Source organism: Pomacea canaliculata, linkage group LG10 (genome assembly GCF_003073045.1).
Source record: "Pomacea canaliculata isolate SZHN2017 linkage group LG10, ASM307304v1, whole genome shotgun sequence".
NCBI classification, from domain to species: Eukaryota; Metazoa; Mollusca; class Gastropoda; order Architaenioglossa; family Ampullariidae; genus Pomacea; species Pomacea canaliculata.
The window spans coordinates 9522120-9539486 of NC_037599.1; the positions used below are offsets into that span (position 1 = coordinate 9522120).

Sequence of the window (17367 nt, forward strand, 5' to 3'; positions counted from 1 at the left end):
TTTAGTCTGTGCCTTAACCTTTGTTTGATATCAAACCTTTCTCTCTCAATAAAAAAAATGTTCTGTATTCTTTCAGAACAGAAACAGAAAATAAACTTCTATATTATTTAGCATACCCGCTTTTGCCTTTAAAGAAAAACTTATCAAGGTACTTGTATAGCAATACTTTCTGTGGTAGTCAGGGTTAGTCAGGTGCGTTATGTAGTTTCGACTGTTAAAAGGTAAAAATATAGGACTGTTGATAACAACCGAACGCGCATCAAATGATATATAGTTACCTATAATAGTTATAAAGACTAAAATGCTTTTTCACCGCCTGCACAAATTCCTAAGATGGACAGAGCCTGGATGTGCTGTAAGAACAAGCATATCAGGATGGAAGTATTTAATTCAGGCGAGGAAACCAATGGCAGAAATGGTTCTATGGTAATTTTCATCATTTCTAGCAGTTAATATCATTTAACAAACTACCCAGGTGCCAAATTCCTCTATGGATGCGCAGTAGGTGACTTGTTTTGACACCCTTTGGTTTGCCAGTCGAAGTTTACACACGGTTACTTTTCAGCCGTCAACAGCAACGACAATAACAAAGATCAAAATAATAATTTGAATTCGTGAATTTGAGGCGACTTTCTCTAAAGACATTACAGTAAACTTGGCAGTGACCACACAACACAAAAATGCAACATTTTCCCTTACTGCAAAGACAGACGGAAAAAATGTACTTTGATAAGACATCTGCTTTTTAATTCTTATTACAGCCCTTGACGTCTAACTTACTGTACATTAATAGTTTATCTCGAACGTTTGTTTACCGTTGGTGTGTCCGTACAAGGGAGAGCGGAAACAATTGTGGAAGACAATGGGTCATGGGTGTCGATCAAGACTTGCAGGGAAAATGTTAGTATGCGGCAAAAGGAAAAGAGAGAGAGAGAAAGACCTAAGAGATGGGAACTCACGGAGCTACGACAAACCTAATACTAAGCAGATCTCAGAGAATGGAAAAGAACTGTAGAGGGCAACAATGATGACATGGATCTAGGATCCCAGTCGCGGTAGCTGTATGCCTAGCAGCAGCTCAAATGCTGGTCTTCTAAAAGTTTTTATAGTAAACAATACATAAAAAACAAGCAAACACCAAATAAAAATATTTTTGAACAGTATCATGTCTTCTATGATACACAGATATCTAAAAGATAAATAACAGTTTTCTCTCTCTTTCTCTCTCTCACAAAATCATTGGATCAGTCTTTAACTCTGGGAAAAGCACACCTGCGCGCACACACACACAAAATTCAGTATTTAAATCTGGGAAATGCAGGTCCAAAGTGCCGGGTGCTGTCAGTGAGAACCAGACTGTAGCTCTATTGTGTCAGTTTTCACACGGCGAATGAGATAACGGTGAACTAGCAGGACACTAACAGCTCCGACGATCATGCCCAGAATCAGGACCCCAAAGGCGATACCAACACGTGGCCCTGAAAGTTTAGTTTAAAGAAAAATCCATTTGCATATGTATTATTTTATAATATTAGTTTGTGCAGACATTATCGCTAATACGCATATCCTGTTCAGTAATGTACACGTTTATTGCTGACACTTTATCTAAAAAGGTTTATACTTTGTCTGTTAACACAAACCAAAGAGGAAACACTAAGCAAAAACTATTTGAGGACAAATAATTTTAAACAGTTTTATCCTTCACTGAAACGCTCTCACAAACAATAGAGTTTTACATTCTGGCTGTAAATTATTTTTATAAAGACATCTTTTTGCATTTTCAACATTTACAATGCCTTACCAGTATTACTTGAATCTTCATCTACAGTTTTCTGTGGGCAATCTGATAAAGGGAAAAAATGGTAAGTTACTGATTAAATGAACCTTTTAACGGAGTTTTTAATATATATCTATCACATTGTGGTAAAAAATAAGCTGAGCATATTAAATTTAAAAAATCATCCTCAATCACTCTGGCCTGTTACATCACATTCAATGAGATCAAATTAGAGATTAGGACATTGAGTTAAAAAAAATATTCTTTTTCTCAGTGTGGTGGGTGCTTGCTAGTATTAAGTGTGAAACTTAAAGTCGTCATTGCTTCCATACAAATGATATTGTCTGCTCAAAACCACAAGGCACTTCTGCTGGCTTTTTCCTTATCTAGATGGAATGGTCAGTTGTATAAATAAAAGTGAAGAAGAACCTGTTAGCTTGTGGTTTGGTGGTTACAGTTACTGCTGTAAAAATATTTTAAATCTTGACAATTTAAAATCTGAGCCGTATTCTGTTAAGATACAAGGAATGGCAGGTGAAGTTGTTTAGTTTGCAGATCTTTAATACCTAGAGAATAATAGATCACAGCAAAATGTATACACTTTCAGATGGTACCTGTGGCATCACTTATTGCAATCAAGGCACTGTGTCTTGGAAGAGTCTGGATTGATAATATTGGAGACCGGATTGCTGGGACAGGGGATGCACTGGAAGAGGGAGCCTGTGGAGTAACAGTGGGTGCTCTGTCCACCTCTCTTGCTTCGTCTGAAAGTTGAAAGTAGCCTTTTCTTTCGCTTTCTTTGGCATTGTTAAAAGATCATGTATGGCGCAAACACTAACATTTGAACAAAATTTATGCTGTTTCAGTGATGATGGCAATGATGTGAGGGAGTTTACGACTGAAATGATTCCAATGACAATAAGTGAGTGGGTGACTTCATGTCTCTGACGAAAGTATCCCCCTCTGAATCGCTATAGTGTGATTTTATTTAATTTTGGAATGTTTCTTCACCGTTTCTTTAAACTACAGCCATTACTCTCCTTTTTCCTATTTATTGATATGCACTTTTCTAGATGAACACCATACTTGAGTGGATCATCTCCCCTGTATGGATCAACATCTAAAGACTGGCAAGTGCTTACTTTGCATTATTCTTTAATCTCTGATCTTCACAGATAAAGTAATGTGTATATAAAATTGTATTTCTCACTGATTCTTCCTAGTTACCTTGCATTATATAAAGATCACATGTTCCACTGACTGTCATGCTTGGATTTAGCTTTGCAGTTGTAGAGGAAAAATGACATTCTCCAGTACAGTACTCAAAACTCTGGCAGGTCAGGTCGTCAAGACACAAAGCAGCACACTTAAGTGGTGAAACATCTTTATAAACCACATCACAACAAAGGCTAGGCAACACTTTGTTGGTCATCTTATCAAAGTCGTTGAGGTGGTTTCCTTTGTAAGATTAAAGGTTGGACGTCAAAATTATAAGCAAATATGAAGAAGGATAATGTTTTCAAAGCCTGGTTTACAAATACTTTTACATATTTTAACAGCAAGATTTTTTATGGCAAAGTTTCAAAATGCATAATCAAGAGCATATATGCACAGAAATCTTGAGATCAAAACTAAACTCAGGGTCCCATATAGGATAGAAGCTTAACGAAATTGATAAAAAAAAGCTTATGTAAAATTAGTGTATTTACAGATTTCTCAACTCTGTACAGCTATTTACTTGAATAGTAATTAGTTCATTGAAGAAGTAAATCTGACATATATATCTTTAAATATGAATAAAAGGTTTTAGAGCCTTGTGGTCAGTGCACCTAGTTTTAAAGAAGTTTGGTACTTAATTTTAATCAGTCTAGTGACGAGACAAATCTCATACACCCAGGCCCGTTCTTAGCCCCTATACATTTTTTTTTTTTTTTTTTTTTAGGCCTTCGCCCCTATAGAGAGTTTTGTAAGATATTTCTTTTGATGGATAAATGATTTTGTAATGAACTGAGCAACATTTGACTGCACATGAGCAATGCAACACATAATTGTCACAAAAATAACTAATGGTAGATTACAATGTAATTCATGCCAAGAAGGAACATACGAGAAAAGTGGGTGCATGTAGAGTTGATTACCACTGCAGATGGTTCTATGTCTATCATATGCACATGGCGGAGCAGGCAGTCATTAGTGCCAGGGCAAAAGTCAAAAGATCTACAGCTGTACGGATAACCTGGGCCCAGGAAGCATTGCCTGGCACACATCTCTACAGACGATGCCTTCAGGACTATATCTGCTGCCCCTTCCAGGATTTGGCCTGGGTACTCTATAAACTCATCGATGTAAAGTCCTGTCACAAACATATTACTTGTTCTGACACTGCCAAAAAACAGGAAAAACTCAACATACTATATGAATATCAAGTACCTCAATGGATGACATCAGTGCATTAAAAAAGAATTGCTTTTCAAATTACTATCACATTAATAACAACAAAATACTTTTAAACTGTTCTGTAACAGTGTGTAATTTTTAGACCCAACCAATGATTTTATGATTATAGTAAGAGGGTTACAAAAATATTTGCTCCAAAAAAAATGTTTGCTACTGTTATTTCAGGTTTCCATAACAGTTTTTAACAATCCATTCAGTAATGAGAACAGTTTACAATAAATAAAAATATTCAAATAGGAATATACAAACTAAGTGACCAGAAATCACTTTAGTTGCCCATTTAATGTGTTTCATAACTTTGACTCACGTCTGTAGAGGTCACAGGTGGAGGATGTATCAAGAAGCTCAGGGTGGTCTACAGGCCAAACATCATGGAGAAAGCAATCCCCAACATCGTAGCAAAATGAAAAAGCTTCACAATCAAAGTACTGCTCGCTGAGACAGGATGAGGCACAGTCATCCACTGCTAACCCAGTAATTGCCAGTCTTGGCTCACGCATCCTCATGTTCTTATCAGAAACTGTAAATTTGTGAAGGTCCCCTTCTGAAAATGGAAGGAGATTCATATGAATTAGCATCAAGGGTGATTTTAAGCCATGTATTTTCATAATAGCTGGATGTCACGTTACACAATGTGGACAGTAACAGAGGATCTCATGTTAAAAAAACAAACTTTAAAACGTGATACTTTAAGATGGCAACCAAATATATATATAATATAAACAATGTAGCAATACACCTTGCATATTTAGAAACTCTTTACGTCAAAATGTTTATCAATGTGACAGATGTTTACAAGAAATGTAGCCACCAAGGCCAAAATACTGAAAGAAACGTACTCTCTATCAAGAAAGCAGAAATTCTTTCCATTTTCAAACTTGCTTCAAACAAATAAATAATCTTGAGATTTTCCAAATTGTTATCACTTTTCTTGTTTTTATTCAATGCACAGGACATGTATCTACGACTGTCTCTTGGGAGTGCTCTGTGGCTATATAAGTAACAGAAATGATGTAAGACTATAAAAATTTAGAAAGTACAATTTTTTCATATGTGATTTTTTGTGAATTCTACTGTGACATTGTGCCATTATTATCTTTGAGAAAGAATTTGGAATGTTCTTATTGTCCAACAGGTAGGTAAATTTTTAGAAAGGTTAAAATGAGAAGCACAAAAAAAGTTACCTTCAGTATCGCTTGGGGGCTTTGAACGTAAAATATCATTTCTGATGCCCTTTGCAGTGTAGGTGGCATTCTACTGAAAACAAGTTATGATCACTTTAACATGATTTTATCTTTTCACCTAAATATACAAAATAAAACCAAAAAAAAAGAACCCTACCTTAAATACTTTGAAACAAAAGCCACGCAAAGATTTATGCGTGTATATATATATTAAACAACCTCTAAAACTATGAATTGCTAGAGCATCACAATGCATTACTGACCTGTGATTCATTTCCAGGAACAGGTATCTGAATGCTAAGCAAACCTTTGTAGACCAAATCCTTCATGATGGCATATGCTCTTTCCAAAGGTGGTTCTGCGTATGTAGCATTTGTTAATCCTGTTGATAATAATTCCTTAATTATCTTTAATATTTTCTTTCTTTTGTAAGAGTAGGATATTTAGAAAAAAATTATCAAACCCACTGTGACAGTAATGGTTACATTTATCAGATAGAAGCAAATAAGTTATTTTCGTAAAAAAATCTGAATAAATAAAAGAAAAACGTAAATCCAAGGCAAAAAAACCCAACTAAATTTTACAGTAGTTATACTGAAAGTAGCTACTAAAATGGCGTATCAAACATCCTCTTGACTTTGTTAATCACAATAGATAAGAAATATACATGATCCCTGAATGAAGTTCACACCTTGTGTCCTTCTGGACCATATTCTGGTGTTAATCTAACCCACATTAAGTCATGATTTCTGCTCCTTAAGTGTAACTTAAAAATTTAGTATCAAACAGTTACACATACCATTGTTGCTGTTTCATTTTGCTTAATTAGAGCAATGAGGTATGTCATTTAAATCACTGAACAGAGAAAATTTGTCCAGCTCAACATAAAGGTTTTGGAAAAAGGGTGCAAACCAACATTTTGTGTCAGTCTGTATCTTTTAACCCTTAAGTGGGTAAATATATACAACAGAAGAGAAATCAAAGCTATCAGATATGAGATCTCACAGAAAAATAAACGTACTAGAAAAATGGCGGCAGTGTCCTGACTGTCCAGTGGCATTGCCATCTGGGACATGGAGGGTGCTGAGTAAGCAGGTTTTATCATCACACAGATCAAAGCTGTTGCACAGCATGCTAGTACTATTATAGCACACATTGGCGCAGCTTACAACATCAGAGTCTGGCACCATTTTAGTGGCATGGTATGGTGCAGTAGACCCATCCTCACCAAAATTAACTGCAGAAGCAAGATAGCAATCATTAACTTAAATGATTTGAGCGGCAAATCTGTCATCAAATATAAAACAATAATTGAATAATACAAAACAATTTAGTTTATGGTCTATTCATTTGACAGTTGGTGAAATGTGTTTTACTTCTGTAGCAAAGAGAACCTGAACTTTGTTTTTACATTTTTGTTCCACAATACATGCTTATACAACATATGCAATCATACATAGAATAATTCAAAATTTAAGCAACATAATACACATAAGATAATAGAAATAACAAGGAACCCATCTGCTGCAACGCAGGCAAAAGATTTGAATATAAAAGAAAATGTCTGTTAATCATAATGGGCATTAATGGATGGACCAGGATACAGCCACAGCAGCATACATCATATCAGACAATGATTTGCTAATCTTTATTGATACCCTAAACATGCTAAACATGAAGTATTCATTATAGTTATTTCAATTATATTTCAAAATGTCGTTGATGATGGAATGAAAGAAATTTTAAACAATACATGAAACTGTTATCTAGAGGGTGGCATCTAATGAGAATAGGAGAAGGAGGCACCAAATAATGACACCTGCTTTTCTCTTGACTAATAGATGATGATGTTCTATGACTTATGTTGTATGGTCAGTGTAGATCCCATTTTATGAAATAATGACAAAAGCCTTGGTTTTTGCTGCTTTTAGACATTTGTAACATTCACACACACACATTCATGCACACTGAAAAAAATCCTCTTTCCTTCTTTCTATACTCACGTTGAGGCGCCACAGTTTCAAGCAATGTGGCAACAAGAAATGTTTGGTCTGAATTGTATGCAACCTGTAGATCTTGCAGACGCAGTGGTGATATTCGGAGCAAAGATGATAGTTTCAACTGAACTTGTTCTTTGAAGTCCCACTCACGTGTTGCCAGGTATGGATAATAAGTCTCTGGAGTAAAGGACAAATCAACCAATGATTAACACATACAAATATTAACAGCTCATTCTTTGCTGTGCACTAGTAATATGCATAATGGTTGAATGCTGCAGGTTTTTTTTTACTGCAAACCAGTAAAACAGACTGTACCGTAAAACAATGTCAGACAATATTATTGCACTCTCACTACAACAATGATGTTAGTATGGGTAAATTGTCAAAGGACTTTGAGAGAGAGCAGTTGTTAAAATGCATAAAGTTTTCCCTCAATAACTCAAGAGACAAAAGATAGATAAATGACAACATACAAGGACTTACGATTAAAATCAATGACAAAGTCAATCCTTTGATTATCAGAAAAGCATGGGCTTATGTCAAAGTTCTGAGAAGTCAAATACTCATCATTGAAGTCAAAGAAATTGTAAATCATGTACACCTTTGCCTGAAAAAAATTAACATGCTTGCACTTAAAACAAGTAAAAAAATAGAAATAAGACCATCATGATTAAACATGAATAGAGGATGTAGAGTTTTTGATAATATACAACGTGGAGAAATTGTATTATATACAAAGAACACACCAGCTGGACAATGAACTATTATATGAGTCACAAAATTCTAATCTACTAATCTAGAATTCATTGAGACTTGCTTTACTATAAACTTAGCCTAACGTTAACAATTAATGCATTACCACTAGGGAGAAAGTCTTCTTACCTCAGCGTCTGTCACAGTAAGCATCAAAGGTGCTTGCACTGTAGCATCATCTTCATTGTCACCAATGTATGACCAGTCACTCTGATTATCAAACATTATCATTTCAAACACTTGGCAGTACTAAGTCCCATATAAATGTAATAACATCTGAGCAGAATTTCAAGTGAGTGGAGAGCCATGAGTAAACAAATGCATATGTCAAGCCTTGCATAAAGTAAGTATAGTGTAAATGCCAAAACTCATGTGTTTACATTACAGTCATGTAAAATATGCGTAAGCATTCACAAAGTACACACAATAACACTCCCTTAACTACCCAATCAATAGCTTTCTTTTTTTTACACACTTTACTCATAGACTCTCTTCACACACACATACACAAAGTATGTGATATATATATATATAAGGTCTATAGTTAAGTATATTGGAGTAAAGGAAACAGAACAAAAAAACTGCATATATAGCAGCTAATTTAAAACTTTAAACTTTGAAAGAAAACTTCAAACATAAAAGCCTGACAGCTAAGCAGTAACATACATAAGTTATATTATTTTCTTGTCATCATGAAGTCTAAATTTACGTCGATAACTACTACACTGAGAACTGAGTAAATTAGAATATGACAATAACATACAGATATAAAGAAATACTGGAAGACTGGGTGTTGTACACCACCGTCTGGTCCCCCAATGTGTAAATTAGACCTTACTGACTCAAACACATCGCACAAGATGCCTCTCACAGTTTTCTGCACAAATTGAAAAAGATGTAATCATTTAATTCAGTGAGAGAAACCTCGCATGGAACAGATATAATTAGTCAGTGGCTATGATTACAGCAACACAAAGACAAAATCATCAATGATAGTGATATATCAAAGAAACCAACAAACTTAATAATATTCTTAAATGGATGATGTACGACAGAACTGATAAAAGCATACAGATATACACACACACCTTAAAGTCCTATCACATAGGTAAGACATTCACAATATCCATAGAAATTCTTCTCTTAAACACCAGCACTCACCTGACCTGTATGTCTATATGTATTGTCCAGGTGAAACAGCTGTGAGGGAGATTTCATGCTAACCATCTCTATTCCTGCTCCTGATCTTGAGCTCTTCAGAAGCTGAACATCAATGTCCCCTACACTTCGAATAGGACTCACAGTACAGTTGCCTTGGTGGGTGTCAATGTCATATGCAATCCCTTTAACATACATGTAACATAAGAAGGTGTCAGTCAGACTAGGTCTATATTAAACATCTAAGATTACAAAAGCAAGACCTGCAGATTTCTTACCTCTGGTGAAATCATGAATGCGGCTAACTGTGTAGGATGTGTAGTAAGGAGGTCCTGGGACTGTATCACGGAAGTCAATGCGCACAAGTTGGTTTGGTGAGTCATACCACACCTTCATTGTTGCCATCATAGTTAGATCGTACCATCAAGTTGAAAGAAAGGGCACTTACAATGCATTTACTGTGAATTACCTACTTCAATAAGAGCAAGTACTCGCAAATATTCTATGTAGTTTAGCTTGTATTCCTGGACACTCCTTCTAAATTCTGAAAATTTCTGTTTAAAATGAACCAAATTTAGTATTCATCCATATTACTTGTTAGCAATATCTAAAAATAAGAGAAAGAAGCCAATTTACTAAAAATAAGTGATTACAAAAGATCGAGTGACCACCAACAGTCTTATAATTTGTACTTGAAAGAAGTAGTTCAACCAAAAGAAAAAGTAAATGGAGTGAAATTGCATGTTGTTTTGAGAAAGTTCTATACTACATTCTGATACAGAAACGGGTATTTCTTGGGAATTCAAAGTGTAATTAACCTACTGAAACTGAATTACAACTGAGTTAGTGGAAGACAAAGAGCTGACTTCCAAAGGGACATCAACAATATGTAAAACTTCTGCTAAAAGTCTTAAAGCTTCATGACAGAATTTTTGCGACTCTGTACTCCACATTGAGCTGAAAAATAGATTTTATTTCTAAACCTTACAACTTGTGAAAAAATTATTTCTTACATCATAGACATTAACCAAACTTTCCTGTGGATAGACAATCTCCATGCGATAAGAGAACTTGGCTGGTAGGGATGGCAGTTGTGCATCATCATAATGACCTTTAACAAACATTATCTTGGATGATTACTTGAAAATCTTTAATTAGCTTAAGACATATTAAATTGTGTGACTAATAGTCGAATAATATGCACATTTTATTACAGCATCTATTATATAGACAATGCAGCAATTATACATATACTAATTTAAAACAAATTAAGTCTAATAAAATGCATATTCTCTTTACACATACTTTTAGTTTACAGGACACTTTCATTCTTCTTTCAACTTAAGACTTCGTGAATCCATAGATGTTATATACTATGCAAAAAGGTGACACTAATACTTTTAAAAGAGGAGGGATATATTGATTGATCCATTAAAAGAATAAACAGATTTGTGCACGATTTGTAACAGGTAACAAAAGAAATTTTATAATTAAATGCATCTCATTAAATCTTAATATAGAAAACAGCTCTCAGACCTTTAAATAATAAAACTTATTATTAACAATCTTGTAGAATCAAAGTGGACCTATTGCTCTAAGTAACAAAGACAACAACAGCCCTACTGAATAAATGTGTACTCATGTTCCATATTTCTTTGTGGATTCATTCAACTGTCATAACCAATTTGGATATAACACTAAAAAAGAAATAAAGAACTCCTCACCAAACATTATTTCTGAAGATACAGCAGGTACGGGGAAATAAATTCCCTGAAATATTTAACACAGTAATGCAGCAAATAAACATTAAAATCTGAAAAAAACTAGAATATAAAGGTTCATTAATTTTTTTTTTCGCCATAGTGTAAATCCTATTCTAATGTCTGTGCAAAATTAAGCAAAAATGTATAACTGCTTTGGCATATTCATTCAAAATTTCACGACATGATTCATAACATAAAATTTAACGCTAAATAATATTTAGAACATTAAAGTGATTTCTTTAACAATAAGTGATTATTTAACTTCAGTTGTTGAAATGTGTGAACATACACTGTCAGCCCCGAATGTAACAAAGATGCTAAAATCTCCGGAAAACAACTTATTCAGAAGGTTTGAGTATGCCTCTTCAATTGTTGGCTCTATTGAACCTTGAACATTAATAGTTCCTGCAAATACAAAATGAGATTTGTTAGTAAAGGCTAGGCTAAATATCACAACATATAGTCCACATTCTCTTACACACACACACAAACAAACCAAAGCCTGTTCCGATAGTTCTATTTATGGCAGCCAACATCATGAATGTCATTTTCAAAGAATGAAAGCATCATAGTCTCTGTCTAAATTTTCAATCTCTAGCATTGTTCGATCCCTTACCGCGATTGAATGGATCGACAAAGCTAAATATAAAAGAAGTATATAATGTAATAGGTCTGCACAAGTAAACTAAACTGGTAAAAGAAATGATTCTCATTTTCATCACTAGATTGTACAAGAGGGACTGAATAACTCGATCAGTCACTCACTTGAATACAAGTCGCAGCGGCTGGTGACAACGGACACTCCTCCATCGCTGACGTGGCTTCTGCTGAGTCTGCAGGGCTTCTGGTCAAGAGGACAGAACTCGAAGCTCTGGCACAGGAACTCGGGGTTGTTCACGCACAGGTCGCTGCAGGCGGCGGCGCTGGGGATGTCGGCGAACTGACTGTCGTCGTTCTGCTCGATGACTGTGTTCGCCAGACGCGTGAACTGGGCTGGGGCAAACATGGGGCAGGTCAAACAAAGCTGGGGTGTACTTAAATGAACACTTTAGCATTCTCATCATATATCGTGCAAAGCTATTAAACTACCAGAATGACATCATCTATAATGACTTTGTGACCCTTTCATGACGAGACCCAGTCGTTGGCGTTAGCCTCAATATTTACCCAGTGACGGGGTGCGATCGAGGAGACTAGCCACCAGGTAGATGGAGGAGTCGTCATATTCCACCCTCAACCGCGTGATGCGCAGCAGGCTGACTTGCATTATGCTTGCTAGAGTGCTATGCCCATCGAACCTGATGCTATTTGTTAAATGTCTATCGTAGTTGTAGATATAGCTGCCTGCAATAAGCGAACAAAGGTTCAATTGGTAATTAAAGTAAACAAAGCAGATTCAACCATGATACGATTTAAGCAAATGAAATCGGATGTGAAAAGATAATGAGAAAAATTAAAACGACAAAAGAAATGGTGATTAGGGCATTGCTGGCCTTGGAATAAGATGTTGCATGCTTTAGTGGACTGAAAATAAAGCCAGTTTGCCAAGGTGTTACTAGATTAAGCCAACGACTAGTTTCACCATCCCTTCTATTCATTATAGGTCGAAAGAGTTCACCTTCTCGTCCCTCAGTAACGACTTCACAACAGAAATTGGAACACTTTTGGGGAGAGAATGAAAATCCTCGTCTTCGTCTCCAACAAAAATTTCATCCGAGCTGAACGAAAGCACTTTAAAAAAAAACTACAGAAGTGCAGCGTTGCTGGAAAACAGAAAACCTAACTTTTTAGTAAACGGAGATTTACAGAAAAGTCTTGTGTAAGCATAAACTACAGTATATAGGTGATCCGGAGGAAAGGAATGCATCAAGCGAAGACAAGTACCTGCAAAACGGACCCTAAAGTCGAGCCTGGCGGACGAATTAAAACAGCTGGCAACATCAAAGACCTCCAAATCCGTTAAAATGTTGTCGTAGTCGTAGATGTTGAAGATAGTGTCGATACCCAGCTAGAACAAAATAACACGGTGACTATAAAGTAGGACTGTTTCTGATATGAATCATGATGATTGATGACGACGACGACGACGACGACGATGATGATGATGACTTGCTGCTTAGAATGTATTAATACCCCTGGAAGTCAAGCTTTACCTCTGGAATGGTCACCTCCAGTCTGAAGGGGTTCAAGTGAAGCTGAAACAAGTGTAATGCAGTATTAGTGCAAATGGTTCACTGTGCAAGTGTTCTATTTACAAACATAAACGACACAGTCCTAATTACCTAATTCTCGATTAAAATTCATTCATTCTACTTCTTAAGCAGCACAACGTGAAAAGGTCTGTGCACACTTACTAAAGTAAGCTTCAATCGTAGCCGTATAAGCACTGCCGTTGTTGAAGTAGTCAAAGTTGGAGCGCTGGGAGGTGAACACATTACACATGACCCCCCTGGTCTTCCGCTAGAATATGAAGGACACACATGCGTGGGCAACAAACACAAACAGCCTGTGAAAGTCACCCTCGATAATATAAATAAACCTTCGTGTCATGTAAGACAGATTTTACGGTGTTTAGCATCATAGAGACTTTATTTGCTTTGAACAGCCATTAGTTCTTGAGATGAAAAGTTTGAAAATAAACTGCTAGTGGACAGCAAACGCTTGAGCTGATCTTAAATTGATAGTATGTCAGAAGTTTTCGGTAACAGAGCTATATCGCTTTACAACCTCTTCAGCAGTTAATCAGTGATTTCCTATAAAAGGTTAAAACGATGGCATATATAGGCCGTCTAGCAAGAATAACAGATGTTTCAAAACATTTCACAAATTAAAACTGGTCAGGCAGTAAAAAGTTGCTGAATTTAATGACCATTCTGTCAACAAGATGCACGATACAAAATGTGCGTCTCACCTGCCCTGAGTAACTGAAGTCAGAATCAACAAGAAAGGAATTTAGAGGGTCTTTAATCGTCAGCACATAGCTGCCATTCGATAGGTAAGCTTGAGTGTTTAGTCTGGAGTCGATGGCCTCTTGTTCTAAGCTCGTTGGTGTGCACTGTCCCGAACTCACATCTCTTAGGTAACGCACCCCTGAAAAGGACCAGAGTGAAACACAGCTAGATATGTAGGTCTGGATTGTCGAAGTACCCATGTTTTGCTTCCCTTGTGTAGAGGCTGTTAAACTACTGATATGTTTTGTATTTTTATGTAAGAAAATAAGAAAACAAGGCTCTCTCTCACACACACTCACGCACACATGAGCATATATATATATGAGCACATCTTGAGAGACTGAGCCATGACTGATTGCTCCGATCTCGACACATACCATAGCTGAAGTCGTGCACCTCTGAGATAGGGCCCGCATCAGGCAGGTTATAATCCATTCGAGAAAACTTGTTCTTTGAGTCAAACCATACCTGTGAAATAACGTTTTCATATGTTTAGTAATTGAAACCAGTCTGTGTAACGGTGATTTTATGCTGAACATGGAAGGTGCTTTCTTTCTCTCAACTGACTGACCTGTCCTTAGTGCACAGCATAATGTTATTAGTGTTGATCAAATGAAGAATGGTTTTGGGTGGCAAACATTTTTTTCATGAAACAAAGAGCATCCAGAAAAGAAGAACAACAGAGGAAAAGATGATTGAAAACCCAAAGCACCTTGTCGAGTGAAAGCAAAACTGCATACCTCTGACCCACGGATAACATTGTTCAAAACATCGACGGCTTCTTGCCGATAGTGATGATAATAGTCACCGGTTAGGTCGGGTATAAGCAACGTCGCTTCCTTGCCACGACACACTATTCCTTTGGTTGTCTGCCCACACAAAGAAAGTCTTAAAACAGCGCTTGTAAAGATGAGACAACTCCGTGGATCTGCCTCTTAACTATTTTACATTTTGTAATGCATCTATAATAAAATTCATAAATATGTGGTGCACACAAAAATATTCGTATAAATACACAGATTTCTAGTCGTTAGAGCAACATCTAACTGTGGCAGAAGGTCGTCTGTACTCACCTCAAAGACTTCTTCATCAACGACACTCTGAGGTTCATACCCAAAGAAGTCATAAACGCGACTGAAGAGAGACGGGGAGCCTGGGTCAAGTGCTTGATTTCCTTGCACCATGAACCTGACGGGTACCTGCGGGCTGCTGGAAGGCGGCTGCCAGTCATGCACTGCATATAATAATAATAAGAAGAAGAAACTAAAAATAAACACTGAATAATAAACATGGATAAAAGAGTACTGTGCCATTCTTTAAGAGCACAGTCTCACCTGTGAAATAAAAATCCACAGTGTAATTCACGTGCGGCGTGGATACACATGTGCCATCGATCACAAGGTATGCCCCTGACTTCCTGTCTACCGCATACACCTGTAAAAATAAATTGACAGTGTATAGTTGCTGCTAAATCGTGACTTCGTCTTTCTGCAATTAACGAGTCTAACACTGACAGAGACCACCCGCTTGTCGTTCAGCTTATAATCTTGTAACTGAAGACTCGAAACAAAAATATATCTACCGTTGCACCACAGGGCTCATAGAGTATAACAGTTTCCATTTTCTGGGGATTCTGCTCATAAAGCCATATTTACCTTGGGAGCAGAGAAGATTGAAGAATAGTTGTGTCGGGAGGTAGGTCATACCACTCGGATTCTGTATCTTGGAAACGAAGAGGCTGGGGTCGGAAATGATGTTAGCTACTGTACAGTTTGTGTCTGAAAGAGAGACATGCAGATTGTGAGCTGTATGTGTGTTTTTTTCTGCTCCACTCCAATGGATCGATCCTCTCTGTTCAACGGGATTGTTACCGATATCTCAATCTGTTCAAGCACCTAATTTCTGTAACAACTTTATGGCAATGTTATTGCATTCCGTCTGATTTCGATTATATTGGGATCATCTCAACACCACACAAATCACACGTGCCACTGACCTCAGATTCTTTATAACAGCAAAAATAAAAGGTCTTGTCGCACTTTCATCCAAAATAAATCTTTCAGGAGGTAACATCCCACCCAGCGAAATTACTCTTTCCTCGCAGCCTATGTTTTCCTACAGTAGCATTTATCCACTTTGTCTTCAACAAAAGCAGACGACTTTGTATTAGCCACAAAAAGACCACAAACACAAAGAAACGACAAACGTAATTGGTTCGTGACAAGCTACCTTCTGAAATCGTGCGGAGTGGCCACATGGAAATCGTGGACTGAAAATCGCTTTTTAATGTTATACAGGCGCTTTTCCTATTGTTTTTAACAAAAAGACCTTCTACTTGGACATACCCCTGAAGACGAATGTCTGGTTCAAGTCGTACAAAAAGATGGTTTTGGTCTCTCGGCCATTGTTGAGGAGGCGGAGGACGGCTCTGTTGCTGCTGTTATCCACAGACTCCTCGACCAGCTCCGTTCTGTTGCTTCCTTCTGTTCTAATCTCCACCCACACGTGGAAAGCATCCGCTAATTCAGGTATGCCGGGTAGACTGTCTGTCAGGGAAAACAGGCTCTCAAGGATAAATATATTATAATTACAAATTGAAGTGTGTTTGTACTTTCCTTTCTTTTACATAATGTGTGTGTATATACATAATATGTGTATATAATGTGTATATAAATATAATTTGTGTATATACAAAATTTGTGTATATAAATAATGTGTATAAATGTAATGTGTAGGTATAGAATGTATGTATAGAATGTATTATATAATGTTTATATATGTAATATATATAATGTATATACACAATGTGTGTATGGGGAAGTAGCTGCATGGTAGGGAGATAGTGGTTGTGGTGGTTTATCTCTTACTGAAGTATTCTGTGCTGTTGGGCGGTTGGCATGTGACGTCTGCACCTCTGACAGAAGACCCCAGGCACACACCGATTGTGACGACAACCTGCAACGTTATGTGTCAGCTAGTGATGTCACTTGTAACCTAGCAACGGTCCTAGAAGTTCTGCTCAGCGTCATGGATCTCCGACTTTGTAGGACGAGATTTTCGTTACATTATTTTTCTTTGAGAGTTATGTTATTTTATATTTATGGACAATTTGTTGAGTTTTTTAACATTATGTCAGTCACATCACTGCAAAAAATACTTCCAGTATGTTCTATTGCAATTCGCGTGAAAAGGTACAGTACGTTTATTTTACCTACGGCTGTCAGAGCTTTCATTTGGCACCAGCTTGTTGACATTTTTTTATGTTTATACACATTGCTCCTGATTCAGCAAAGCACGAGAAACATGTGCATCTGTCACTCAGAA

At 36.7% G+C, this 17367-nt stretch overlaps 1 protein-coding gene across 3 annotated transcripts in view; it reads right to left on the reverse strand.

Moving 5' to 3' along the window:
• Positions 1 to 720: 720 nt before the first annotated feature.
• LOC112573362 overlaps positions 721 to 17367 on the reverse strand; it is a 38831-nt gene continuing 22184 nt past the window's right edge. For 2 of the 3 annotated variants that reach the window (XM_025253658.1, XM_025253660.1), the window contains exons 21-32: positions 8301 to 8381; positions 7902 to 8025; positions 7422 to 7595; positions 6440 to 6655; positions 5682 to 5800; positions 5419 to 5488; positions 4542 to 4778; positions 3885 to 4130; positions 3005 to 3235; positions 2392 to 2541; positions 1802 to 1843; positions 721 to 1478 (exon numbers count right to left, since the gene is read on the reverse strand). In XM_025253658.1, the coding sequence (XP_025109443.1) occupies positions 1342 to 1478; positions 1802 to 1843; positions 2392 to 2541; positions 3005 to 3235; positions 3885 to 4130; positions 4542 to 4778; positions 5419 to 5488; positions 5682 to 5800; positions 6440 to 6655; positions 7422 to 7595; positions 7902 to 8025; positions 8301 to 8381 (1827 nt within the window). In that variant the 3' untranslated portion in view covers positions 721 to 1341. Of the gene's footprint in view, positions 1479 to 1801; positions 1844 to 2391; positions 2542 to 3004; positions 3236 to 3884; positions 4131 to 4541; positions 4779 to 5418; positions 5489 to 5681; positions 5801 to 6439; positions 6656 to 7421; positions 7596 to 7901; positions 8026 to 8300; positions 8382 to 8934; positions 9049 to 9332; positions 9515 to 9607; positions 9720 to 10342; positions 10441 to 11053; positions 11100 to 11381; positions 11498 to 11857; positions 12086 to 17367 lie in introns of all 3 variants that reach the window. The other variant, XM_025253659.1, reaches the window with a different exon arrangement.